At 48.8% G+C, this 24,636-nt stretch overlaps 1 protein-coding gene across 1 annotated transcript in view; it reads right to left on the bottom strand.

Moving 5' to 3' along the window:
* Positions 1 to 371: 371 nt before the first annotated feature.
* NINJ2 (ninjurin 2) overlaps positions 372 to 24,636 on the bottom strand; it is a 35,014-nt gene continuing 10,749 nt past the window's right edge. Inside the window, exons 2-4 of the mRNA XM_032391015.1 lie at positions 1,928 to 2,159; positions 1,229 to 1,413; positions 372 to 699 (exon numbers count right to left, since the gene is read on the bottom strand). Of these exons, the coding sequence (XP_032246906.1) occupies positions 1,247 to 1,413; positions 1,928 to 2,159 (399 nt within the window). The 3' untranslated portion in view covers positions 372 to 699; positions 1,229 to 1,246. The remainder of the gene's footprint in view (positions 700 to 1,228; positions 1,414 to 1,927; positions 2,160 to 24,636) is intronic.

The raw sequence follows: 24,636 nt of genomic DNA, 5'->3' as shown, positions 1-24,636 counted from the left end.
TGGCCAAGGCAAAGATCAAAATGAGTTTGTATGCCTTAAGCACACGCCTAAGGGAAGGTGCTAATTTGAAAGCTAGGATAGGTTTATGACAGGTTCTCAAAAAGGATTGTGCATATACATGGATCAATCCAGAATTGACTAATCTGCCATTGATGTAGCAGATGGTAACTAGCTCAAGGCATATGGAGCCAGGAAAGTTGACTCAGAGCAGGACCTAGAGGAGAGGGAGTCAAGCCCTTTCCAGAACACAGCTGGAGAGGGCATCCAGAGTGCAGCCCGGATGCATAAAGATTGACTCATAGTGGATTTGCAGAAAACTTTATAGATAGAGATCATTCCATTTTACAAAAAGGGAAAACTGAGGACTGGAGCCAAGGGAATGGATAGGTCAGAGAGAAGGAATGAGGTGGATTAAGAAGTCCTCAAGCTGGGCAGGCTTGGCTTTAGGTAGATACGCCTCAGGTGCGGGAGATGCTACCAGAAAGCAAGGTTGGCAGTACCCCAGTCTGAGCTCAGGACTCAGACCAAGATGGGGTTCACTTAGACCAGTAAAATAGCACGTCTTCATTCAGATGCTCTGGGTAGGGAGCAAGGGCATCTCCATTGCCCTTCTCGGAGCTCTCCCAGGGGCTGTGGAAAGTGCCCATCAGCCTAGCAGAGCGGGGAGGAAAGAGGCGGAAGCTGTTCCAGACCTGCGACCTGTAGGGGAAGCAGAGAAGAGACGGTGAGGAGGGCAGGCCAGACCAGCGGTCCTCAGACTTTACTGTGCACACAATTCCCCTAGCAACCTTTTTCAAATGCAGGTGCCCATTCAGGAGATCTGAAGTGAGGCTGGAGATGCCACATTGCCTGCAACCTTCCAGCTGGTGTTGCTGCTGGTCCACGGACCGCAGTTCGAGTAGCAAGGGCTGCTGGGCAGTGCCAGGGAGACATCGCAGACTGCATCTTTCCTCTTGCCAGAGGAGCAGAGCCAAGCACTAACCACACTGCCTCCCACCCATCCCAGGCTATAGAACCCCAGCCTGACTGCTGAGGAAGAGTCCCCCGTTAGCAGCAGGAGGGGCCTTTCCGAGCCTGGATCCAAGCTCTTCTCTCAGACCCCCCTCCTTGCCTCAGATCTATCTTGTCCCTGTTACTTGCAAAGATCTTGCTCCTACCCCAAACCCCCAGAGTTGGGAGAAGGGTCACTTGGAGCCCTTGGCCCCAGGGCCCTCCCCTCCTCCCTCACCTGGGTCCCAGGCTCTGTTCAGAGAGGATTCCTTGAGGTCCTGGCAGCCAGGAAGCCCGTCTTGTGTGCCCCGAAGGCCGTAATGAAGACGTTGATGACGACCGTGATGAAGACCAGGATGGTGGCAGCATTGTTGAGCTGGTTCAGCTGCCACTGCTTTCCCACCTCATTGAGGTTCAGCCGCGCTGCGGACCAGTGGGGGGTGGGGGGCAAAGGCTCAGCGTGGGGCCACAGCCCGAAACCTCCCTCGCGCACCTCGGAGACCCGACCGGTGTGGCAGAAGGCAAGCGAGGTGGTAGGCATTGGGCTGAGGGACATTCTCCCTCACTGACCAGTGTGCCGGCATCCACACTGTACCTCAAGAAATCGGGATTTGGGCACTTATACCGGGTCTTAAGAGTAGGGATACATGCTCACACAAAAGGCCATAAGGACCTCTGCTACAAGTAAGTGAAGAGAGTCATTCAGCAGGTATCGTGGAGGGACCACTATGTGGGAGACCAGGAGGTAGGACAGGGAGCCTGCTCTCACTGTGTAGTTGTTGTTAGCTGGGTGTTTGTAGGTGCGGAGGGCTACCACTAGGTTAGCAGACGGTTGAGACGTTGGTGTGGGCAAAAGCAGAGGGAGAACAGAGAAGCAGTCGGGGCTTTTCTTCCCACCAGGGGCCACTGAGGCCCACTCCAGGCCTAGGGTCCTCACCGATGACCACGAGGAGGATTCCGATGACCACCTGCAGGAGCAGAGAGATGCTGATGAGGGTGACGAGGGTGGTGTAGTAATGGGAGGATGGTCCCTGCTCCAGCACTGCTTTCAGCCGCGTGGCATTGGACATGAAGAGGGCCACGTCCAACATGCTCTCTGCCACGCTCTTCTTAGTGGCATAGTGGTTCAGGTTGATGGGCTGGCTCCTCCCGGGGTTGGGGTTCCCAGGCTGTAATAGAGAAAGCGCAGGCTGACCTAGGAGGCTCCCGAAGGGAAGCAGTCGAGACTGGAAAGAGGAGAGAGCTTTTCGAGCTTTCCCTTAACTGGGTGGGGAGCTGAGAGCAAGTAACACCCTGCTCAGTTTTATGGCCTGAAAGAATAGTTGGACTAGAAAGCCCTTACGGACCTTTGAACTTTGAAATGATGGTATGTTGTCTTTTATGTTTCTCTAGGGTCTCCCACATCTATCTGAAGAAGGGGAGGGGGCGGTGGGGAGGAGTTCTCAGCTGCTTGTAAGAGGTACCACCCTCATTTCATTCTCTATTTTGCCCGAGCCAGGCCTGGCCTCAGGCCTGTCGATTTTCCTCTGTGAGGAAGGTATCTCAAAGACAATAGGAGGAGCTTCGAGGCTTGGGTGGAATGGGAAAGGCATCTCTTCTCCCAAAATGATGTGGCCCCAAGGCGGGGTGCACAGCTTAGCAAATGGGTCAGGAGCTGTGTTTGGATCCCACTCAACCCCGTGGCCAAGGGCACCGAGACCACAGCCGTGCTCATCACAATGCATGTCTGGATGCGTGTATGGATACATACGGCAATGCGTACTAGTGAAAAGCACCTCATTTAATTTGTTTTTTTTTTAATTATTATTTGGTTAGGATTTATTGACATGTAACTTACATTTGATTTGATTTTGAAAAATAAAACAAAGCTTGTATTCTCAAGAAGTCACCAACTCTGAAAGACGGAGTGACGATACAGAACATAGGGAGTGGGCCTCTGGGTTGGGCGCAGAAATTCGGACCAGATGCTGCAGGCAGTCTGTAGTCACTCAAGAGAACTTGGGTATGTTGTAGGGAGATTAATTTAGGAGTGGTACTCAGGATGGATTGGCCCAGGAGGGCCCAGAAGCAGGGAGACCCATTGAAAGATTATGGTCCGATTTGGGGTCGGGATGACAAGGGACTGAACCCGAGCAAGTGAGAAAGGAGAGGAAGGGGGAGTTTTGAGAGATGTCACAGCCCGGAGGTAGGGAAACTGACCCCACAGGTGACCACAGAAGTTATCTATTGAGTGTGTGTGGGGGGGTGGATGGATGGATGGATGGGTGGGTGGATGGGGCAGGTCCCAGAGGGTTCTGGAAGCTCCTTCTGGATGCTGGGTTTATCTGGAGCCTGCTGGCCTGGTTGGTTAGGGCCAGGGATGCGAAGGCCAGTGCCCCACGAAGACCTCAAAGCTACAGCCTGTGGTTCTAGCCCATTTGGTACAGGTTTGTCCTGGGTACAAAGGACACTTATTAAGTGACAGAGTCTGTGGAGCAGCCCCCAGGCCTCATCACAGTTCAAAGTGCTTCTGAGTGGGGAACAACTGTGAGCAGGCTTCCCAGCCCATGGATTTTCCCGTCGGCCATACCCACTCCTCCTCTCCTTATCCCACCCCCCACTATGCCTGGTACCTAGAGGCTTTGCACTTTCTGCTCCCTCCAAAGCCGGCTCTCAGTTCAAGATCTGAGAAACTTTGAAATTACTGCATAAGCATCAAAGGAGACCCCTTCTTTTAAAATCTGCCTATGAACAGTGGACCAAACCTGAAACCCAAAGCTCTAGTGTTGTGTTCTGAGCATTGCCCAAAAAGTGTGTGAGGGGCTGGGGGATAGAGGGGGTGGTTTACTTGGGGACACAAAGATCTTCCCAAGCTTTAACAAAAAATTCTGCTCTAAGTTTCAACAGAGCTGCTAGGCTTCTGTTGTTAAATGGCTCTAAGAAAGCCCTTGTTCCATAGAGGATGTATGACTCAAAGTGAGCAGAAGAGGGTACAGGCCTATCTTTTCCTCTCTGACCTCGGGCCTGCTCTTATTTTGACTTGTGCTAATTCGGGGCTACTTTCTAGCTAAGGATGCTTTTTCAGTGTCTGGTTGGGTGGCGGTGGGCACGGCCACAGGGTGCCCCCTCGAAGGCGCAGAGGGCTCCCGATCCCCAGAGTGTCCACATGGTGGCGTACGAGGTCCAAAGAAGTTCCTGGGGCACCCCGGAGGTGCTGGCGCCGGGACGGTGTTTCCCCCCTGAGGAATCCGCGGGCAGGACCGGACTGGCCCGGAACCGGAGCCCTCGGAGGCCCAGCACGGGGAGCCGGGTTCGCAAGTCTGGCTGGGCCAACCCCAAACCCAGCAAACACGTGCGTCAAATGAGAGCTCAAGGAAAAACCAATACTGACAGGGCCCGGGGTGGGGTGGGGCGATAACAGAGACACCCGCTGCCCACTCCCCCTCCTCCCCTTCCCCCCCGGGAGAGGGGCCTCTAGCCCACGCCGCAGCCTGGGGGATGGTGTTAGAGGGGAGATGCTTTGAGACTCAGGAAGAAGTTGCTTTGAAAAGGGTCCCCTCGTGGTAACATCTTTTAAAAGCGGGACAAGGATTTTCTTAATCCTTCTTGGCCAGTTTAGGGGCAGAGGCAGAGGAATGGATGAAATGACCTGACGGCCCTTCCTTACAGCTTGAGGATTCAACTGGATGAACCCCTAAATCCTGCGGGATGGCACCCTTTTTACCCACAGCCCGGAATCCAGGAACAACGCCGCGAAGGGTCAGGATTAAAGAAGAGGGTGGGGGTGGTGCCGGGTGGCCTGGCTGGTGCCCTAGGAGCTGGCCCTTTAAGGCCGGGCCCAGGCTGGCTGGGAACAAAGGCCCGGGAATGTGGGCTGGGCTGGGCCGGCCTGCAGAGCCACCCAGCGTGAGTCATTTATATTTCTTGGGACTTGGGAATCCCTGGCTCTTGCCTGTTCCCTCCTCTGGCCTTGGCCAGGGGCGGCCCCTGGCCCCTTGCTGCAGCCTGCAAGGCCTGTCCGCCCGAGCCTCCCCTCCCTCCAACCCACATGCCCTCGCCCCAGCTCCTGGCCCCTTTCATCTGGCTCCTCAGAGCCGGGCCTGGGGGTTAGCACTCTCAGCCTTTGAGCCCAGTTCTGCCTCGGCGCTTGGCGCTTTGGGCCTCAGTTTCCACATCTATGGCAGAAGAGGAAAATCCCATTTCTGGAGCCGGGGAGGCTATGGGGAGACGGAACTCATTCCGTCTTTGTTTCTCCCCAAAGGAAAGAGAACTCCAAGCTCTTATGTTTTCCTTCAGGCTGGGATCTGTCTTTCCATGACCCTCTCAGGATCTTCTGTCGTATTCCATCCCACCCCACTCAACCCCTCCGCCTCTACTTGAGGACAGGCGGGACCAGAGATTCCAGAGCCCCTGTTTAAAATGCGGATACCTGTGGGAAAGGCGACACATCAAAACCCGGCCAGCCAGTGACACTTGAACACCAGGAGAGTTGGGGTTGGTAGGAGGTTGGAGCAGGGGTGGGCGTGTGGGCAGGTGGGGCTGGATCCAGAGGCCCGTGCTGGAGCACCACGTGGTTCTGGACACCAAGAGGGCATGGTTTTGCTGAGCAGGGATGGAGCCGGGGGCTTGGGGGACAGCCCAGATCCACTCCATAGGTTTCCCGGTTTGCCCGCCTCCCGGGCCTGCCCCGGCACAATCATTTCTTCTCTCTTCCTTGTCCTTCCCTCTTGTTTCCCCTCAGACTTCCCTGTCACCCTGCTTGTCTTGCCAGGTCCCAGCTCCCTAGGCTGGTGTGGATTCCATCCCTGGAAGTCACCGATTGCTCCATTGTTCTGCCAGACAATTATGTGTCCCTTCATCCTTGTTGACCTATACTTCTGTTGCTTTACAAAACTGGAGTCGGATAGGAAAGGAATGCCTCTTTTAACAGAAAAGTAAACACATTTTTACATTGTTAACTGACATCATGGTCAGTGGGAACCACAGGCTCCAAGAGATCATTCTGTCCTTTCATAGAAACAAGATTTCAAAGGGCTAAGTAACGGTCCCACCACAAAGCCATGGCGTGTTCAGGACCGGGAGCCTGAGGCGGGCAGGGAGTGCCCTGCGGAGAAGGAGCAGGCTGGGAGGCAGGGCCTTGTGGCAGCCAGGGGGGTATCACAGAGGGCACCCGGGCACTGGGTTCAAATCCTAGGTCTGCTACAAGCTGGTGGTATGAGCAAGCCGATCGCCACCACGGGGCTGCTTTTCTCATCTGTGAGATGTGGAGGGTCCCTCTGAACACAGAGTGAGGTAGGAGTGGGGAAGCCCCCTGTCTGAGAGTCTCAGGGGTTGAGGACGTTCCCCTGCGAGAGGCAGAGGCCAGGCAGCTGTGGAGCAAGGCCCAGAGGCAGATCCAGTGAGTCACTTTGCCCCAGGCAGCTCAATGGCATTGGTGACCCTCCAGTGAGTCATTACTGTCAGCCCTGAGAAAAGCCATATGTGTGTATCATCTTCCTGTGTATCCACTCGTACTCAAGGCTACAGACAAAAGAGGCCCAGAGGAGCCCTTGCCCGTTGGCCCTTCTGTTGGTCTCAAAATGCCTGACTATCCAGAAAGGCCAGGCCTCTCCTGAAAAGCAGATGGGGATGAGCCAGACCTTTGGAAGGCTGGTTTGGGAAAGGGGGGATCCCAGCCCAGGAAGAATGATTTGCTCAAATGTTGGGATTGGGGTGGCCTACTATGTCAATGTGCCTTTAATTAGGTTCCCAAGATCCCTAGCCCTCTGTCAGAATTAAGTTTGGGAAAGGGTGCCTAGGGTTTGTCGTACTGTGCACAAACTCAGTTCCCTGCTCCCACTGACAGAGTGCATACCTCGCGCCTGGCACAGGGTTGAACGTGGGACGTGAGTCATCTTACTGAGTCCTCACAAGAACCCTGGGAAATTGGTGAGGGCATGATCTTTGTAGTTGAAAAACTGGAGGCTCAGAGAGCCCAAGCAACTTGCGCAAGGTCACACAGCACAGTTTGTATCCCAGTTTTCTATGTGCCAGACCCTATAATGTTAATCCCCACTCCACCACCTCCCAGAAGCTGAAGGCATCCTCCCTGCCTCCAGGCAGTTTAGGTTGGAAAATTAAAGATGTGGATTAAGAGGAAAGAAGACAATTTGTCCCCAAGGATACATATGCACCCTTGCTAAGAGGAGGTAAAACACCCTTAGCAAGTGAAACTTGCCTTTAGGCTTTCCTGAGCCTGCAGTGTCCCTGAGGGTACTAGCCTCAAGGTCAAAAGGTTTGGGTTCAAACTGGCAAGAGGTGACCCAGGCAGGGGGGAAGGTAGGGTTGAGAGAGAGACTTGTATCCATACCTTTTGAATTTTGAACCATTTAAATGTTTGAACCATCTAACAAATAATAATAAATTTGAGGGGCACCTGGGTGGCTCAGTCGTTAAGCGTCTGCTTTCGGCTCAGGTCATGATCCCAGGGTCCTGGGATCGAGCCCCGCATGGGGCTCCCTGCTCAGCAGGAAGCCTGCTTCTCCCTCTCCCACTCCCCCTGCTCGTGTTCCCTCTCTCGCTGTGTCTCTCTCTGTCAAATAAATAAATAAAATCTTTAAAAAATAATAATAATAAAAAATTTGAGACAAAAACAAATATTCACTGTAACAAGGCCAATGGTTAAAACAAAGTAGAAGCTTCTCCATCTGTGGAATGGGAGTAATGTCTGCCCTGTTTAGCACAAAGCTGCTGTTAAAAAGATCAATGAGATAAAGTGGGTGAGTGGGCTTTGAAAACTGTAAAGTATTCAAAGAGATGAGAGAGCAATCTCTCCCACTCAGGATTATACTTGCACCTGTGGGCCTAGAGGCGTTTTAAATAATATGTTGTGACTCAGGGCCTGTCCCAGCCCAAATTTCGAAGGAAGGCATCGCTCGTCTTCCCAGCAACCTCTAGGGTCTTTGAAATGCCCCTCTCTGCCCACTCTGCAACCTCTGTCCTCACCCCAGGGAGCCTCACCTTCGAGCTGCCCCAGGCCCATCTGTCAGGGAGGGAAATTCTCAGACAAGCCTACCTATGCTGGGTCTCTGGGGTCTCTGCTGGGACTCAGTGGGCAGGCCCTCACAGCTGGCCTCCGTCTACTGTCTCTCTAGCCCGGTGCCCTGCTCCTCCTCCCACCCCCAGGAGGGGGCAGAGAGCTAACCTTTACTTATGATCGCTCACTCGGCCCGTGCCAGGCGCAGTGATGCTCAGCAGCCCTGGGCCACACCAGATTACTCACTGTTCCCTGAACACACCCCACCCTTCCCGGCCTGCTCCGGCTCGGCTCTAGGACGAAAGGCCTTTCTTTCCCAAGCCCTCTCCACCCCCCAAGCCTCCCCTCCCTTCTAGAACCTGTCCCTGGGCATGCTCTGCCCAGACCCTGGGCAAAGGCTGCCGGGCTCCGTACTGGCCTAGGCTTTGTTGAGACCTCTCTAGATGGCTCCTCCAGCCACCTACTTTACTGTAGGGATTTCATCTTCAGTATACCTGGGTCCCCTCGGTGCCTAGCTCGGTGACTTGCCCACATTCAAAGCACAGTAAAGGATGATAACATTGAACTTCTTTTCTGAAAGAGTTTTTTTTCTGAAAAGGTAAAAAGAAGGGCTGTTTGAGGGTGAGATTTCGCACACGAGGACTTCTGGGCGAAGGGGTTAGTGTTTGGACAATGAATCTGCCTTTAAAAGAAAAGCCCCCGATCAGGGATAGCCCTTTCCCCCTGGCTGGTATCCAGCCTCAGGGAGTGAATGACTCAGATTGGAAGCTGCCACTGATATTCAGGCCAAAACCTGCGAAGGCCCAGACCCCTGTGGCCTCCGTCTGGGGCAGGCGCTCTGACCGAGGGCTTCCCCGTGCCAAGAGCAGTGGATTTCACTCTTACAAATCAACGGTCTCTAAACCACCTCGGGTCGGGTGTCTTGCATGCTCTTCCGGTAATAATACCCAACTGACCCAGAAATCTCCAAGCCTTGGGCGCAGGCTTGCTGAGAAGCTCCAGCCCTTGGCCCAGGCTGCAAACCCGGGCTTTAGAGCGGGAACACCGGCCACGTGGGCAGAGCCCCCCCTACCCCAAGCGGGAAGGTCTGCAGTACCACTGTTGTCCACCAGGGCCCCCCACTCCAGGAAATAGCTCGGGGAGCCCGGGGTTAGCTCCACCTGCCAGGGGCCAGGAGCCCAAGTGCTTTTGATCCCTCTGTGAGTTCAGGAGGTGACAGGGTTGCTTTCTAACAAAAGGGGGCTATGTATAAAAGGAAGAGAGTGTGCAGGGAGGGACAGGAAGGCATAGGGGTTGTGATAGGAACCCCATGGGGCCTGTTTGCTCTTTCTTAGGAAGGATTTTCCACCTCCCCTGGAAGAGGTCACCTTGTCAGTGGCTTTCAGGAAACACTGTCATCTCAGTTAGGGTCCAAAGTTAATCATGGCTTTGCCACATAGAAATTTCCAAAGAATTTTTCTGCTCTCTCTCCCAATGCCCTCAACGAGAGTACTTTCTGAATTAGCACTTTGCTCTGGGGCTTCCAGACCCATCTGGCATTTGCTTTAGGCCCCACTTTGACTTTGGGGTTCTCCACAGCATTCCCCAGGCTTACCCCACCCATCTCCACTCACTGCAAGCCTCTTCGTCTTTCAAGGGCCAAGAAATTGAGCTAAAATGTGAACAATAATAATGATAATGCTGTAGGCCAGACACCCCCCCAACCCAGAAGTGTGTGGTAACAGTCCCGTTTTATAGGTGAAGTCATCGAGGCTCTACGAGATCATCTGCCCAAAGCCCCCGTATACAACGGGATGGTCCTAGTGTCAAAATCCTAAACCGATATTCTCTCTTCGATACGGGTGGTTCTTTCACAGTGGTCCCTGGGGAAGCAGCAGCAGCGCCTGGGAACTTGTGAGAAATACAAATCCTCAGGGTCCAGCCCAGACCTACTGAATCAGAAAGTGGAGGGCAGAACCCAGCAATCTGTGTTTTCAAGGGATTCTCCCAAGAGCTCAAGCTGGAGGGCCATTGGTCTACACCATGCTACCAAATTGCCACAGTTAGTGCTTACTGTCCTCTAAGCTCGGTGCTGGACCCTTGCGTATTGTTTCTGTGACTGGATGCTTCTAACAACACCTATTTTACAGAGGAGAAAATCGAGACTAGGAACGATCCAGTAACTTTGCCCGGGCTCACATAGCTGCTGAGTATTAGAGCTGGGATTTGAACCCAGGCAGGCTCTGGAGCCTGGGTGCTTACCCACGACACCATATAGTCTCTGGAAACATTGGCATGAATCATAAAGCAAGATATCAACATTCCACATGACGGTGTGTGTGAGTTTTTAAGGTCCTCACTAGATTATACATTTTTAAAAAGATTTTATTTATTTGAGAGAGAGTGCACACAGCAGGGGGAGGGGCAGAGGGAGAAAGAGAGAGAGGGAGAAGCAGACTTCCCACTGAGCAGGGAGCCTGACATGCAGCTCCATCCCAGGACCCTGGGATCATGACCTGAGCTGAAGGCAGACGCTTAACTGACTGAGCCACCCAGGCGCCCCTGTCCCCACTAGATGATACGCTTCTCAAAGGTGAGGATGATTTCCTTGGGATTTCAGGCAATTAGAATAAGAAGCAGTAAGAGCTGAGGCCACAATCTCTGGCGACAGTCCAGGTGAGGAGACCTCATGAAGCAGATCCTATCTGTCAGCGAGGTGGGAAAAGGGAAGGTGGTGCATTTCCCACCCCACCCAGGCCTGCCGGGAGAGCCTGCCAAGATTCCTACTCAGTTCAGTTCAACAAACATGTTTTCGGTCCCTATCATGTGCCAGGCATCTAGGACACAGCAGAGATCCCTGTCTTCCCCATATCCCTCTTCTCCTAATCCCCTAAAATGACAAGGCTTAGCAGAGAATAAAGTGTATAAAGGGGGGAAGCCAGGAGATAAAAAAGACCTTTTCAATCCCACCCCAGCAGATCAACCTCATGGGAGCGAGGACTCTGTCTTGTTCACTGCTGTATCCCAGAGCCCGGCAGGCTGAATGAACGAATGATGCACTTGTCACCCCATATTCATTCAGATGGGGCTTGAGAGGCAGAAGCATGGTGAGCTGTGCTCCCCAGGTTTCTCTCTTTTCTGGAGTCCCTTACATGGGCATGTCGACTCCTGACCCCCTCCGTCCTCCCTACAGCTTTAGCGCACACCCGCGTGTGTGTGAGCGTGCGTGTGTGTGCATGTGCGTGCGTGTGTGTGTGTGTGTGTGTGTGTGTCTACTGTCCCTGCGGTCGCAGTGCCTGGGTCCTGGCATAGATGAGACCGGCTGCTGGCAGGGAATGATGCTGTTACACTCACTGCAGCCCCAGAAGCAGATGCGATCAGGATAGACAGGAGTCCCTGGAGCAGAGTCCCAGGGACCCCAGCCAGGGTGGAATCCCCCATCAGGGGTCTGCCAGCCCTGCGTCACTGCCCCCTGATGGCGTCACCCAGTCCAAAGAGGTGGCGGCCTCACTTCTGGCCTGCCAGCCTGCCGGGGAGAGCTGCAGCCCGAGCCCCGGGAGCCCCGCTCTGCCATCAGGCCCCGCAGACCCTGCAGACCCCGCCTGGCGTCTCACACCTGCTCTCCCTTCCGTCCTCAGGATCTGAATGTGGAAGGGAGGTGCAAAATCACACATTCTCACTGTCCCAACTCCTGCACTCTGAGCAAGGGCTCTGACGCCATGGGCCAGGGGCTGGGGAAATGGGTGGCCTTGAGCTTGGATCGGAACTGAGCCTGCTGCCATTTTTTCTGTCTGTGGCCTGGGGCCAGTCCTGGAACCTCCCTTTTTCTCAGCTTCCTCTTTTGTAGAACGAGAGGACCCCCCCCCCATTGTGAGGAGCTAGAGCATGGTCCAGTCTACAGATGTGGAAGGAATGAACCTCTGCCAAACTCTGCCAAACCCTTAGCAAAAATGTCCAGTGGGTCCAGGCTGGTTCTCACCCAGCCCCTGGACATGCTCTAGAACTAGATTCACCGTGGGTGCTGAACATGTTAAATGGCCCAAACTCCAGAAGTTTTCCAGATTCACAGCCTCTCTCTTAATAGCTGCATCTGTTCAGAACTCACCGCGTCCCAGTCACTCTTCTGTGTATTTTTATGCATCTTCTCCCTTCTCGTAGAAGCCTTATGGGAGAAGCGCAGGCTTGGAGGGACTAGGTAACGTGCGTGGGGTCACACAGCTAGAGAGAGCGGAGTCCAAATTTGAACCCAGACAGACAGCCAGGTCTGTCTGAGGCTAGAGCTCTAACTCTTAACCACTGTGTTGTTCTGTAAGCCTCTTGTCTAGCTTTGGAAGGCCGGATCTCTGAGGAAGCCTTTCCTCTGGTGCTGGACACAGTATCTGACCGGTAGTGTGTGCTGGGGAAGGAAGGAAGAAGAAAGGAAGGAGGAGGGAGGAAGGGCAGGCAGGCAAGCCGGCTAGCCCTGCCCTGAGCCGCGGGCCCAGACCCAGCCTGGAAGGACCCTTTCAACAGCCCGGGGCAATGCCCCAGGGCAATGAGGGGGTTGGTGGGTCACCACTGTCCCTCGCTCCCTTTCTAAAAATACAAAGAGCACGGGCTGGTCAAGGCTACCAAACAGATACCCAGTTGCTCTCTGGGGTCAGTCGTATACAGGCTCGATCCTGCCACTTGGCACCTGCTCTCTCTGGGCCCCCTGCCCGAGAGCCGACCCCGGTCATCCCTGGGACTGTTTATGGCAAGGCAAAGTCCACTTCTGCAGCGGTAGGAGCTCCGGGGCCACTAGGCCCCGCCCAGCCTCACCCCTGCTGAACTGTGGGGCACCGGGACAGTTCTGGTGTCTTTTCCCCTCAGCCCAATAGGGCAATCACTTTGTTGCTGGGGTTCCTTTCCTAACAGCCATCAAATAGGGGCAATCAATCTCTCCGGCCCCTTTAGAGTTGGAACAGCAGCTGGGTTCCAGGATATGGATAGTGGCCTCTGAGGACCCCTGGAGTCAGGCTTCAGCGCTGCCCCTCAATCGCTATGGGCCCCTGGGACCTCCGTTAGCCACCTGTGAAAAATGGGAATCACGTGATTGCGAAACAGTGCTAGTGTTATCCTATTTTTAGGTGAATCTAAGAAACTATGGACTAAATATGAACAGTGTCATCTCTAGTATTCTTTCCCTTTTTGCGTTCTCTGCATTTTCTTATTTTTCCTCAATGAACATAGATGAACAGCAAAAGAAAACGAACAATGAACAGTAAAAGAAAAAAATGTTGAAACAACCACCACATCATTGGTACTGAAGTGTTTGTCTTGACTTACAGGACGGTTTGAGGATAATGTCTATGAAAGTAGCTTGCCAACTCTGAAGTGCTTTGCAAATGTCTGGGGTTCTTAATACAATGGCGCCTGCGGGCACTTCGGAGCAGCGGGGGTGGGTAGGGGATAATTTGCTCCCACCTCCCCACCAGGAGACCCTGTAACTGGGCAGTCCCGCTCTGGACCTCGTGGCTTCTAGCCTCACCGTGTAGCCTCACTGAAGCCCGGCCATGGGGTGTAACTACCTGGCCTGCTCCATGGATGAGTCAGCAACACTGAGCACCCACTGTGTGCAGTGCTCCGTACTCTGTACCGAGGAGATAGCTCTGTTTGCTCTCCAGTCAGTCAGCAAACACTTACTGAGCATCTACTGGGGGCAAGTCAAAGCACAAAGGGCATACTGTGGAGATGACTCATTCCGAGGGGGAGTTTGTGATAAATTGTAGAGGGATGGGTGCCATGTGAGATAAAGACAAAGTGGGAAAGTAGGAGAGCATCCATTGGGGACATCAGAGGAGACCTCATGGGCTTCAATGCCATCTCAGCTGGACCTCGAAGGGTAAGAAAAATCCTTCAGAATGTTCTTCCTCTGGTGATTACAGAGTCTGTCTTAGGAACCAGTACCCTAATGGGAGAGACTGGTAGACACATGATAAAAGGTTGCCAAATGGGTATAATGTAGCCCACAGTAATTTGCTGGGCTCAGTACAGAATGGACATGTGGGGTCCCAAGTTCAAAATTATTGAGAATTTCAAGATGGCGTCAGCAGAGCACTAAACCAAGTGGGGACCCTCTGTGGTGCCGGGTCCTTCTGAGCAGGTCCTGTGAAGCCAGGCCAGCCTCCTAGTAAGTGTGGGAGAAAAGGATGAAAGATTTCTTGTTGCCATGAGGACCACAGGCCTTGGGAAACCCAGTGACTGCTTCACTGTTTGCATCTTGGGTCAAGGTTGACCTCCAAAAGGTGAGGTAACTTAGCCTGATCTGTTCTGTACGTACCTCTTCCCTTTGGTAGCCAGTGCAGTGTTCTGCCTCTTAAATAATGGTGCCAAAAAGGCCAGGGGCTGTTGGCTCCTTTCCCAAGAGCCAGGATTGGGGAGCAGCAAAGGACACAAATTCAGATGCCTTCAGTGGCAAAAGTGGTGGGAAATGTTTCTCACTGGGAAGTGCAGCCCCACCCAAAGACATTCAACTTCAAACCCTGCAAACGTCTGTCTGTAACAGGACAGCCCTATGGCCAGCCCTCTCGTATAAACGGGGAAACTGAAGACCAGAGCAGGCAAGGGACTTGTCTAAGTTCCCACAACTAGACAGGGCTGCAAGTGGAGCACAAGTTTCCCTAACTCTATCAAGGGCCCTTTCCCTACTGGCCAGGTACTCTCTGGTGCTCTCTGCACAGGACTAAGATTGCAGGGTGCTGCATTCTGCAGTGGTCTTCAGACCTCTAAGAGGATGCAGTTCACTGGGCTCTAGTGGTGTGGAGAGAAGTTGAGGTCTGGCTGGAAGATGCTCATCTGCCCTACCTGCATGTCTTTAACGCTTATTCATGGGCAGATGGTAGAATTGCCAGAGATGGAGAGGTGCCTATACAAATGTCTGGGAAAAACAGGCCAAAGGGACACAGTAGGTACCGGGCGGGGGGAGGGGGGGGGCGGGGGCAAATTCTAATCTGCTACAACCTATCAGGGGAGGAGGCTCAGACCTTCCTGTGGAGTATCTTTGTCAGGGTCAAAGAGTATTGGAGTCGGGACCTGGGTCAACAAAAAGACTAGGAGAGGCAGGAATCAGGACTCAGGAAACCAGGGCGGGCTGTGGACAAGGAGGTTGGGATCCAGCTGGAAGCAGGTGCAGGAGCCCCAGGGAATGCAGACAGGCTGAACCCACAGCGAAGCCCCCTAGGTAGGAAACACTCCAGTTATTAATTAGCGTCTCAAAGTGCCCTAAGGGTGTCAAATATTTACTTTGCACGGGACAGAATGTTTACACATGCGTAATCTTACAGAATTTCCATAGCTGCCTAAGGACATAAGCTGAGGCTGCACATTAAGGACCAGCAAAATGAGCCCCAGAGGAGGGAAGCCACTTTCTTAAGGCTACCTGACTAGTGAAGTTCTAGAACTGGGACAAGAATTCTGAGTCTGATGCTCTGTGATCTGGCCTCTAGCTACTCTCCATCCCCCACCTCTTTCCAATGCTACAGGTTGTCCTCCCAATCTCTGTGCCTTTGTGCAGTGGTAGCAAGAGAGTCTGATGCTTTGGAGGCAGGTACATATTTGTAGAGTAGTGACTGAACATCTTGTCCCCGCTGTTTGGAATGTCCTCTGTCCCCCTCCTTGCTATCTACCCAATAAGCTCTTCCTTCCATCAAGGGTGTTATTTTCAGCACAAGGCCTTTGATGACACCTTCCCTCTGATAACTCTTCTGTTCTCTCATTGGACTGTGAACTCCTTCAGGGTGGGGACCTTGGCATGGAGCTGGCACTTCTGACAAGTAGAAGTTGTTTAGTTTATGAGGGAGGGGTGGTATGACCTGCCAGGCCCACTCTTTAGACATAAAACTGCAAGCTAGCACAGTCCATTCCCCAAACCAAGTCACCATAATGACAACCCGACCTGGTCATTGCGCATACTCTAAATGCTGTAGGTCTCCCCTTTTAAAAAACTCCTGAGGAGTGATGTCACCAAGATGGTGATCTAGGTTGTTCCTGACTTCACTCCCTCTCACAAGAAGAACAGCTAACAACTATTCAAGAATAAGACATGGGGTAAAGCTGAAGCACCCCCCTGCACCACAGAGACCAAGACAGACTGCATGGGAAGGATGGATGTTAGCTGAGCCTATTGTGGTGGTCATCTCCCAATATATATAAATCAAACCATCATGCCATGCCGTATGCCTTAAACTTATACAGGGATGTATGTCAAGTATTTCTTAATAGAACTGGGTGGGGGGAGAAGAAAAACAGGGACTTAAGCACACAGAGGGAAGATGGCCATGTAAAGACAGAGGCAGAGATTGGACTTATGCCATCACAAACCAAGGAATGCCAAGGATTGCTAGCATCCCCTGGACGATACAAGAAGTAAGGAAGGATTCTTCCCTAGAGCCTTTGGTGGGAGCAAGGCCCACTGACACCTTGATTTTGGACTTTTAGCCTCCATTTTAAGCAAAATTAAATTAAATTATCTTCCTGAAAAAAAAATCCTGGTATGCGAACAGCCAAATTAATTTACAAGAGAACAAAATGGGGGAGGGGGGATTCATATTGAAAGACTCCTTTCAATAGCACCCTTGGTGAATGTTTTTCTTTCTTTTTAAAAAAGATTTATTTATTTATTTGAGAGAGAGAGTGGGGAGAGGGGCAGAGGGAGAGGGAGAGGGACAAGAAGACTCCACACTGAGCATGAGCCCAAAGTGGAACCTGATCTCCCAACCCTGAGAGCATGACCTGAGCTGAAACCAAGAGTCCAACTGTTTAACCCACTGAGCCACCCAGGTGCCCTGAGTATTTTTCTAATCTTAGATGGAGAAAAGCCTTCATAATCATGACAGGAAATCAGAAACCATAAAGGATCAATAAATTTGACTGCATAAAATTAAAACTATTTGAATGCATCATCATCATCATCATCATCATGGCATATACCCCTATAGTGCTTATTTCATGCAAGCACTAGGCTGAGCACTTTATATGCCTGCACTCATGTCAGTCTTGTAACAATCTCATGAGCTAAGTGCTGTTCTGATTCCTCAGTTTACAGATAGGGAGCCAGAGATTGAGTAACGCAATTCTGTTCATTTGGCTAGCTTGTTAGAGAGGAAGCTGGAGTCGGCCGTCAGAGCCCGTGCGCTAGCCACGCCTTGCACTGCCACCATAAATGTCAGAAGACAAAGACAAATGAGAAAAAAGATTGCAACGCATGGGACAAAGGACTGATTTCTCTGATATACACAGAGGTCTTTAAAGTGAACCCAACAGAAAAAAACCCATGCAGAAAAATGCGTGTCCCCATTACACTGGCGGCAAAGATTCAACTGACTGATAATATTCAATGTTGGTGATGATGTGGATAAACAAACATTTTCATACACTTGGTGGGAATGTAAATGTAATTTACTATCAGATGTACCCAGATTACTACAATCTTTTCTGAAGGACAATTTGGCAATTATCTATTAAAATTTAAAATATTCTCATCCATTTACCTAATAAGTGCATTTCTGGGAGTTTCTCTCATAGAACATATTCTCCAGAGTGCATTTCATCCACACGATGAAATACTATGTATGTCTTTAAAAAGAATGAGTTAGACCCTTATGCATAAATATGGCAGGATATATAAAACGGAGGAAAAAGTCATTATGAATATGACTATGAACCTATATTGATACAAATTAAACAAAAAATTCAGAGTATCTGTTTTAGATTACTATACATTTGTATAAGCATAGGAAAAAATATGGAAGGAATTTGTGTCACGATAAGGACTTTCCCTTTCTAAGTTATATATTTTCCCAATTTGAATTTTTAAAGGAATCTCTACACCCAGGGTGGGGCTCGAATTCACCAGCCGGAGATCAAGAGTTGGATGCTCTACGAACTGAGCCAGCCAGGTGCCCCCTCAATTTGAATTTTTGACAACCAAAAGGTCATTCTTTTATAATCAAGAAAAACAGAAGTAAATATAAAATTAAATGTAGATAAAATATTTAGAGATATAAAGATAAAATTAATTAAAGGGTGACATCTGTGTGTCTGGCAGGGCAGCAACTCCTATGGATTCACAGTCTGGAATCTTGCCCCAGTAGGATTCAACCTGAGGGCAACTTTCCAGGAATCTGGCTCCTGCATAAAGTGAGCGCACCCTTGGTAATCTTCTGCATGGGTCTATTTGCCTAGTGCCCATTACAACAGGCTGCCCGGGCCACTGCAGCAGGGCATTTGGAAACCTGTCCGGGCCAAAAGTCCTCCCTGACTGATGCTCACTGCTGAGCATAACCCAGGACAATACCTCTTCCAAGCAGGTGGCAAATAATGCATTATGATCAAGATTACAGCGAAGTGGTGAGAAAAAGAGGTCCTCATGAGGTCCTCTTTTTTATTTTATTTTATTTATTCATTTGAGAGAGAGCGCGAGCACAAGCAGGGGGAGAGGCAGAGGGAGAGGGAGAAGTAGGCTCCCCGCTGAGCAAGGAGCCCGACGTGGAGATCTCAGGACCTGGAGATCACGACCTGAGCCAAAGGCAGACGCTTAACCCTCTGAGCCACCCAGGCGCCCCTGACGCCTCTTTTCAAAATGGTGCGATGGCTCCCAGGGTCAGTGGTTAGGGCCCTTCACCTTCCCAGGGTTCTTGTGAACCAACAGTGGAGGCGGTTTTAGGTTCTGCAGGCTGGTGGGGCCCCAGCCCTCAGCAAGGTTCAAGCGGCACTGTGCCCAGCTCTCAACCCCTGCAGCATCACCCCTCACCTCCTGCCTGCTGACAGCGCTCTGCGGGGTAAAAATAGCTCCGTCACACTCACAGTGCCCAGCCCCGCACATGTCAGCAGGCTGGGGCTGCTGACTCTGGAGGCAAGAACCTTTCTTGCTCAGTACTGCTAAGAAAGACAGGACCCTCCCACCCCCACCCCCTGCCCGGGACTGAATGCTGACTGGGCTGCACGCTTGGTCAGAAGGCTGAGGCCATTCTGATTGCAGAAGGCTCTGGAAGGGCAGTGTTATGAGAGCTCCATAGAGCTGGTCTTAAAACCAGAGGCCTCTCAGCTGAACCTGGAGTCCCTGGAGGGATGGTGTCTGCTGGGGACAGATGTCACCAAGGGAGCTCTTGGGCGTCACCAGGCTGGCTTCTTTCCCCAGTCCCTTGGGCGTCTTATCTTATGGAGCAGCTGGGCTGGGGGCGCTGCCGGGCTTTGTGGGAGCCGCCTCTGAAGGCCAAGGGTGTTTCTCCAGAATTTCTCAGGGATGAGGGGGCAGGGTCTGAGCCTCAGTGTAACAGAAGAGCCTTCTGAAAGACTGAATTGGCGGGTGGCAGGTGTGGTACGTGAAGTAACTTGTCACTTTTGAGCAAAGAGACCCCTATTTTTACCAAGTCATCCCCTTGCCTCTCCTGCTCTGCTCATTGTGCCAACTGTTCCTGAAAACTAAAGGCCAGGCTGGAGCCAAACACATATCTGGTTCACATTCTTGGTGAACTTTCCATTGATCTATAATGGATATAAATGTGGTCTTTGAAGTCAGAATGGTGTCAAATCTGGCTTTCCTACATGCTACCCGGGTGATCTTGGACAAGCTAAGTTCTCTGAGCCTTGGTTTCCTCAAGCACAAAATAGGAACAAATGATAGTCCCTACCTCACCTGTGTCACTGGGAAGATGAAAAGAGAGAATACATGTAAAATAGTGCAGTGCCTGTAAATAATACAAGGGGACACTTTCAGCCTTGGAGGTATTCAGAGGTGAGTTTCTAATGCTTCCCCCTGCCGCCCCCCATTTCTAGAAACTCTATTTGTGATTTTTGTTAATCTTTCAAATTTATTTTGATAGTCTCTGTTCCGTCTTCCTTCTTTTTTCTATTTTATTTTATTTTATTTTTTTAAAGATTTTATTTATTTACTTGAGAGAGTGAATGAGAGAGAGAGAGCACACGAGAGGGGGGAGGGTCAGAGGGAGAAGCAGACTCCCTACTGAGCAGGGAGCCCGATGCAGGACTCAATCCTGGGACTCCAGGATCATGACCTGAGCCGAAGGCAGTCACTTAACCAACTGAGCCACCCAGGCACCCCCGTCTTCCTTCTTTCAATCTTTTACTTCATGTTTTTAAGCATATTAATAATTCTAAGTCTGCAGAATTCAGTGTGTATTTTACACTTACAGCACATCTTAATTCAGGTACTAAATTTTCAGAGGTTCAAGAGAAATGTAGTCTTCCCAATGCAATAAAGTTGGCTTGAAGGAGAGCTATTTTACCTGCTTCAGTATTTAAATTTTAAATTAATTAAAATTACATAAAATTGAAACAATCCAAATGTCTACCAACTGGTAAATGGAGAAATATAATGTGGCATATCCATATAATGGAACACTACTCAGCAATAAAAAGAAATGAAGTATGGATACATACTACAGCATGAATGAACCTCAAAAATACTGTGTTAAGTGAAAGAAACCAGATACAAAAGACTGTATATTGTATGATTCTATTTATATGAAATGTCCAGAATAGACGAATCTATTGAGACAAAAAGCAGATTGCCTGACACAAGGGCGGAATGGAAAATGATTGCAAGCAGGCATGAGGAAATTTTTGAGGGTGATGAAAATGTCAAATAAAATTTTAAAATTCAGTTCCTTAGTTACATTAGTCACATTTTGAGTTGCTCAAGAGTCACGTGTGGCTAGTGGTTACTGTATTAGACAGGGCAATTCTAAATATTATAATTCATAAGCCTAATAATTACACACTGGGCTGTGTACTTTATGAAATTCTTACCTTTATTTTTTTTTAACCAAAGTGCAATAAAACTGTAAATTAAGGCTTAAATGACCACATGTCATAAAACTGAATATTAAAGCTTAAGTGTCTAAAAACTTGGAAGTTTAGGGGCACCTGGGTGGCTCAGACGGTTAAGTGCCTGACTCTTGATTTTGGCCCAGGTCATGATCTCGGGGTTGTGGGATCGAGGCCCATGTCAAGCTCCGTGTTCAGCAGAGTCTGCTTGTCCCTCTCCCTCTGCTCTTCCCCCCTTCACGCTCTCTCTCTCCCTAAAACAAATGAGTAAATAAAATCTAAAAAAATAAAAAAAATTGAAAATTTAAAAATATGCTTTCAATACACTTTTATATTCCAAAAATAAACTAAAAATTCAAATACACAATAGTCAAGACTGCATAGTACTTGCATAAGGATAGATATATAGGTCGATAAAAAAGATTTGGGAGTCCAGAAATAAATGCTCATATTTATGATTAATTGATTTTTAACAAGGATGCCAAGACAATTCAATGATCTTTTCAGCAAATGAGGGACAAATGTAAATTTATGTCTAAAAGGATGAAGTTGGACCCTGACCTCACACCATATAAAAAAATTTACTCAGTATGGATCATAGAGGGGCTCCTGGCTGGCTCAGTCGGTAGAGCATGTGACTCTTGATCCTGGGATCATGAGTTTGAGCCCCACATTGGGTGTAGACATTACTTCAATCAATCAATCAATCAATCAATCAACCTAAAACAAACAAACAAAATACCCAAAATGGAGTATAGACCTAAATTAAGAAACTAAAACTGTAAAACACTTAGAAGAAAGTATAGGAGTAAATCTTCATGACCTTGGGTTAGGCAATGGATTTTTAGATATGATGCCAAAAACATAAGCAATAAAAGAAACAATAAACTGAACTTCATCAACATTAAAAACTTCTGTGTTTCAAATAACACCATCAAGAAAGTGAAAAAAAGAACTCACAGAATGGATGAACATGATTTGCAAATCGTGTATCTCATAAGGGGTTAATATCTAGAACATATAAGGAACTCATACAATTCAATAAATAGGAAGACAACTGATCCAATTAAAAATGACCATTTTCTGAAAGTGCTACATGAACAGCCACGTGCACATGAGAAGGTGCTCAGCATAATCATCATCATTAGTTATCATTGTAAATAAATGAGGTACCATTTCACACCTACTAGAATGGCTACAACAAAAACCATTGAAATACCAACTGTCGATGAGGATATGAAGAAACTGGAAATCTTGTTGCTGGTGGGAATGTAAAATGGTGCAGCCACTTTAGAAAACAGCTTAACAGTTCTTCAAAGGTTAAACATAGAGTTACCGTATGTTAGCAATTCCACTCCCAGATACTACCCAAGAGAAAGGAAATCATATGTCCACACAAAAACTTGTACATGAAAGTTCGTAGCAGCATTGCATTGATAACAGCCATAGCAGAAATAACCCAAATGTCCATCAGTCCATTTGGTCTAAAAACCAAATCAAATGTAGTATATCCATACAATGGAATGTTATTCAGTGATTAAAAGGAATGGAATACCGATACATGGGATAACATGGATGAACCTTGAAAACATTACCCTAAGTGAAAAAAGCCAGACACAAAAGACCACATATTACAGAATTCCATTTCCATGAAATGTCTAGAATAGGTAAATCTGTGGTGGTAGAAAGTTGAGTAGTGGTTGCCAGGGACTGGGAGAAGGGAGGAATGAGAAGTAATGCTGATAGGTACAGGGTTTCTTTTTCTTCCTTTCTGTCTTTTTTTCTTTTTTTACAGGGAGGAAGAGGGGCAGAGGGAGAGAGAGAGAATCTCAAGCAGACTCCACGTCCAGTGCAGAGCCCAACGCAGGGCTCAGTCTCATGACCCTGAGATCACGACCTGAGCCGAAATCAGGAGTCAAATGCTTAATCGACTGAGCCACCCATGCACCCCTCTTTCTTTTTTTAAAAACGTTTATTTATTTATGTATTTATTTAAGAAACCTCTACACGCAACGTGGGGCTCAAACTCATGACCTCTAGATCAAGAATCACACACTCTTTCTATTGAGCCAGCCAGGTGCCCCCAGGTTTTCTTTTAAAAGTGATGAAAACATTCTGGGAACAGATGATGGTGATAGTTACATAATTCTCTAAATATATTAAAACCCATTGAACTGTACATTTTAAGCAGGTGAATTTGATGGTATATATATATATATATATATTCCAAAAAAGCTGTTTTTAAAAAAATCAATTCCAGATTTTATATTTAATTTTGGGAATCAAACATATTATGGAATGTAGTAAAAGCTGTATTAAAGGTAAATGCTGTCATTAGGGGCACCTGGGTGGCTCAGTCGGTTAAGCATCTGCCTTCAGCTCAGGTCATGATCCCCGGGTCCTGGGACTGAGCCCCGCATCGGGCTCCCTGCTCAGTGGGGAGCCTGCTTCTCCCTCTCCCTCTGCTGCTCCGCCTGCTTGTGCTCTCTCTCTGTCTCTCAAATAAATAAATAAATAAACAAATAAATAAATAAAATCTTTAAAAAAATAAAATAAAATGGAAAAAATTAGAAATCTGAATATCTTAAATATATCAACTTCTCAAATTAAGTTGTTAGGTTAACCAATAATATTGCTTGATGCAATAATTCTATTGTTTATTTGGCAAAATATTAAGGCATGATTGTTAATAAAAAAAGAATGAGGGGGAAGACTTGCTCTAGAAAATAACATCTATTAAATAAACAGATCAGTCAACTTTGAAACAGATCTTAGAATAAATAAGAACGTAATGAATGTTAAGGAAATATCCGACTTATAAGGGAAAGGGATACATTATTCATCAAATAAATTTCAAATAACTTAAATAATAATTAAAGGTAAAAAAAGAAATAATAAAACCAGAAGACAAGATAGTGATCTTGTAATGGGGAAGGATTTTCCAAACATAAAAAATGTGGGGGCGCCTGGTGGCTCAGTTGGTTAAGCATCTGACTCTTGATTTTGGCTCAGGTCATGATCACATAGTGGTGAGATGGAGCCTGAGTCGGGCTCCGAGCTCAGTGCAGAGTCTGCCTGAGGTTCTCTCTCTCCATCTCCCTTTGTGCCTCCCCCTGCTTGCGTGCTCTCTCTCTCGCTCTCAAATAAATAAATAAATAAATAATAAATAAAATCTTTTAAAAAGTGACAGAAATCACAAAGGAAAAGATTAATAGCCATCACAAATGTTAAACTTTTGCCACTTGAAAAACTTCTTAAAAGGTACATGGGGCACCTGGGTCGCTCAATTGGTTGGGCATCTGACTCTTGATTTCAGCTCAGGTCGTGATCTCTGTGTGGTGGGATGGAGCCCCGAGTGGGGCTCTGCGCTCAGTGTGGAGTCCACTTGGGATTCTCTCTCTCCTTCTGCCCGTCTCTCCACTTGTGCGCTCGCGCACTCTCTCTCAATAAATAAATAAATAAATAAATAAATAAATAAATAAAATCTAAAGGTATGCCACAAATTTATATCCTTAACAAAGACACACTTAATGCGCGTTAAGTATATCCATGACCTCAGTTTTCTAAAGCAAAACAAAGTGCCTTTATATACACAGGGAAGAAACCAGAATGCTAAACACCAAAACGCTGGCAGCTACAGGCTGTGAGCTTATGAGTACTGTCTGGGTTCTACTACCTGAGTGACCTTGGGCCAGTCATTAACCTCTCTGTGCCTCAAGTTCCTCATATGTAAAATGAAAATAACAATAGTGTCTTCCTGACAGAATTGTTGTGAGGACTAAATGAATTGATGCATGCAAAGAGCTTACAACATTGACTGGCACGTAGTCAGCATTCAATAAATCCCAGTATTGCTATTATTATCA

The sequence above is a fragment of the Phoca vitulina genome, unplaced genomic scaffold, assembly GCF_004348235.1.
Source record: "Phoca vitulina isolate PV1807 unplaced genomic scaffold, GSC_HSeal_1.0 scaffold59, whole genome shotgun sequence".
Classification (NCBI taxonomy): Eukaryota; Metazoa; Chordata; class Mammalia; order Carnivora; family Phocidae; genus Phoca; species Phoca vitulina.
This window is presented reverse-complemented; position numbering and strand designations above follow the sequence as displayed.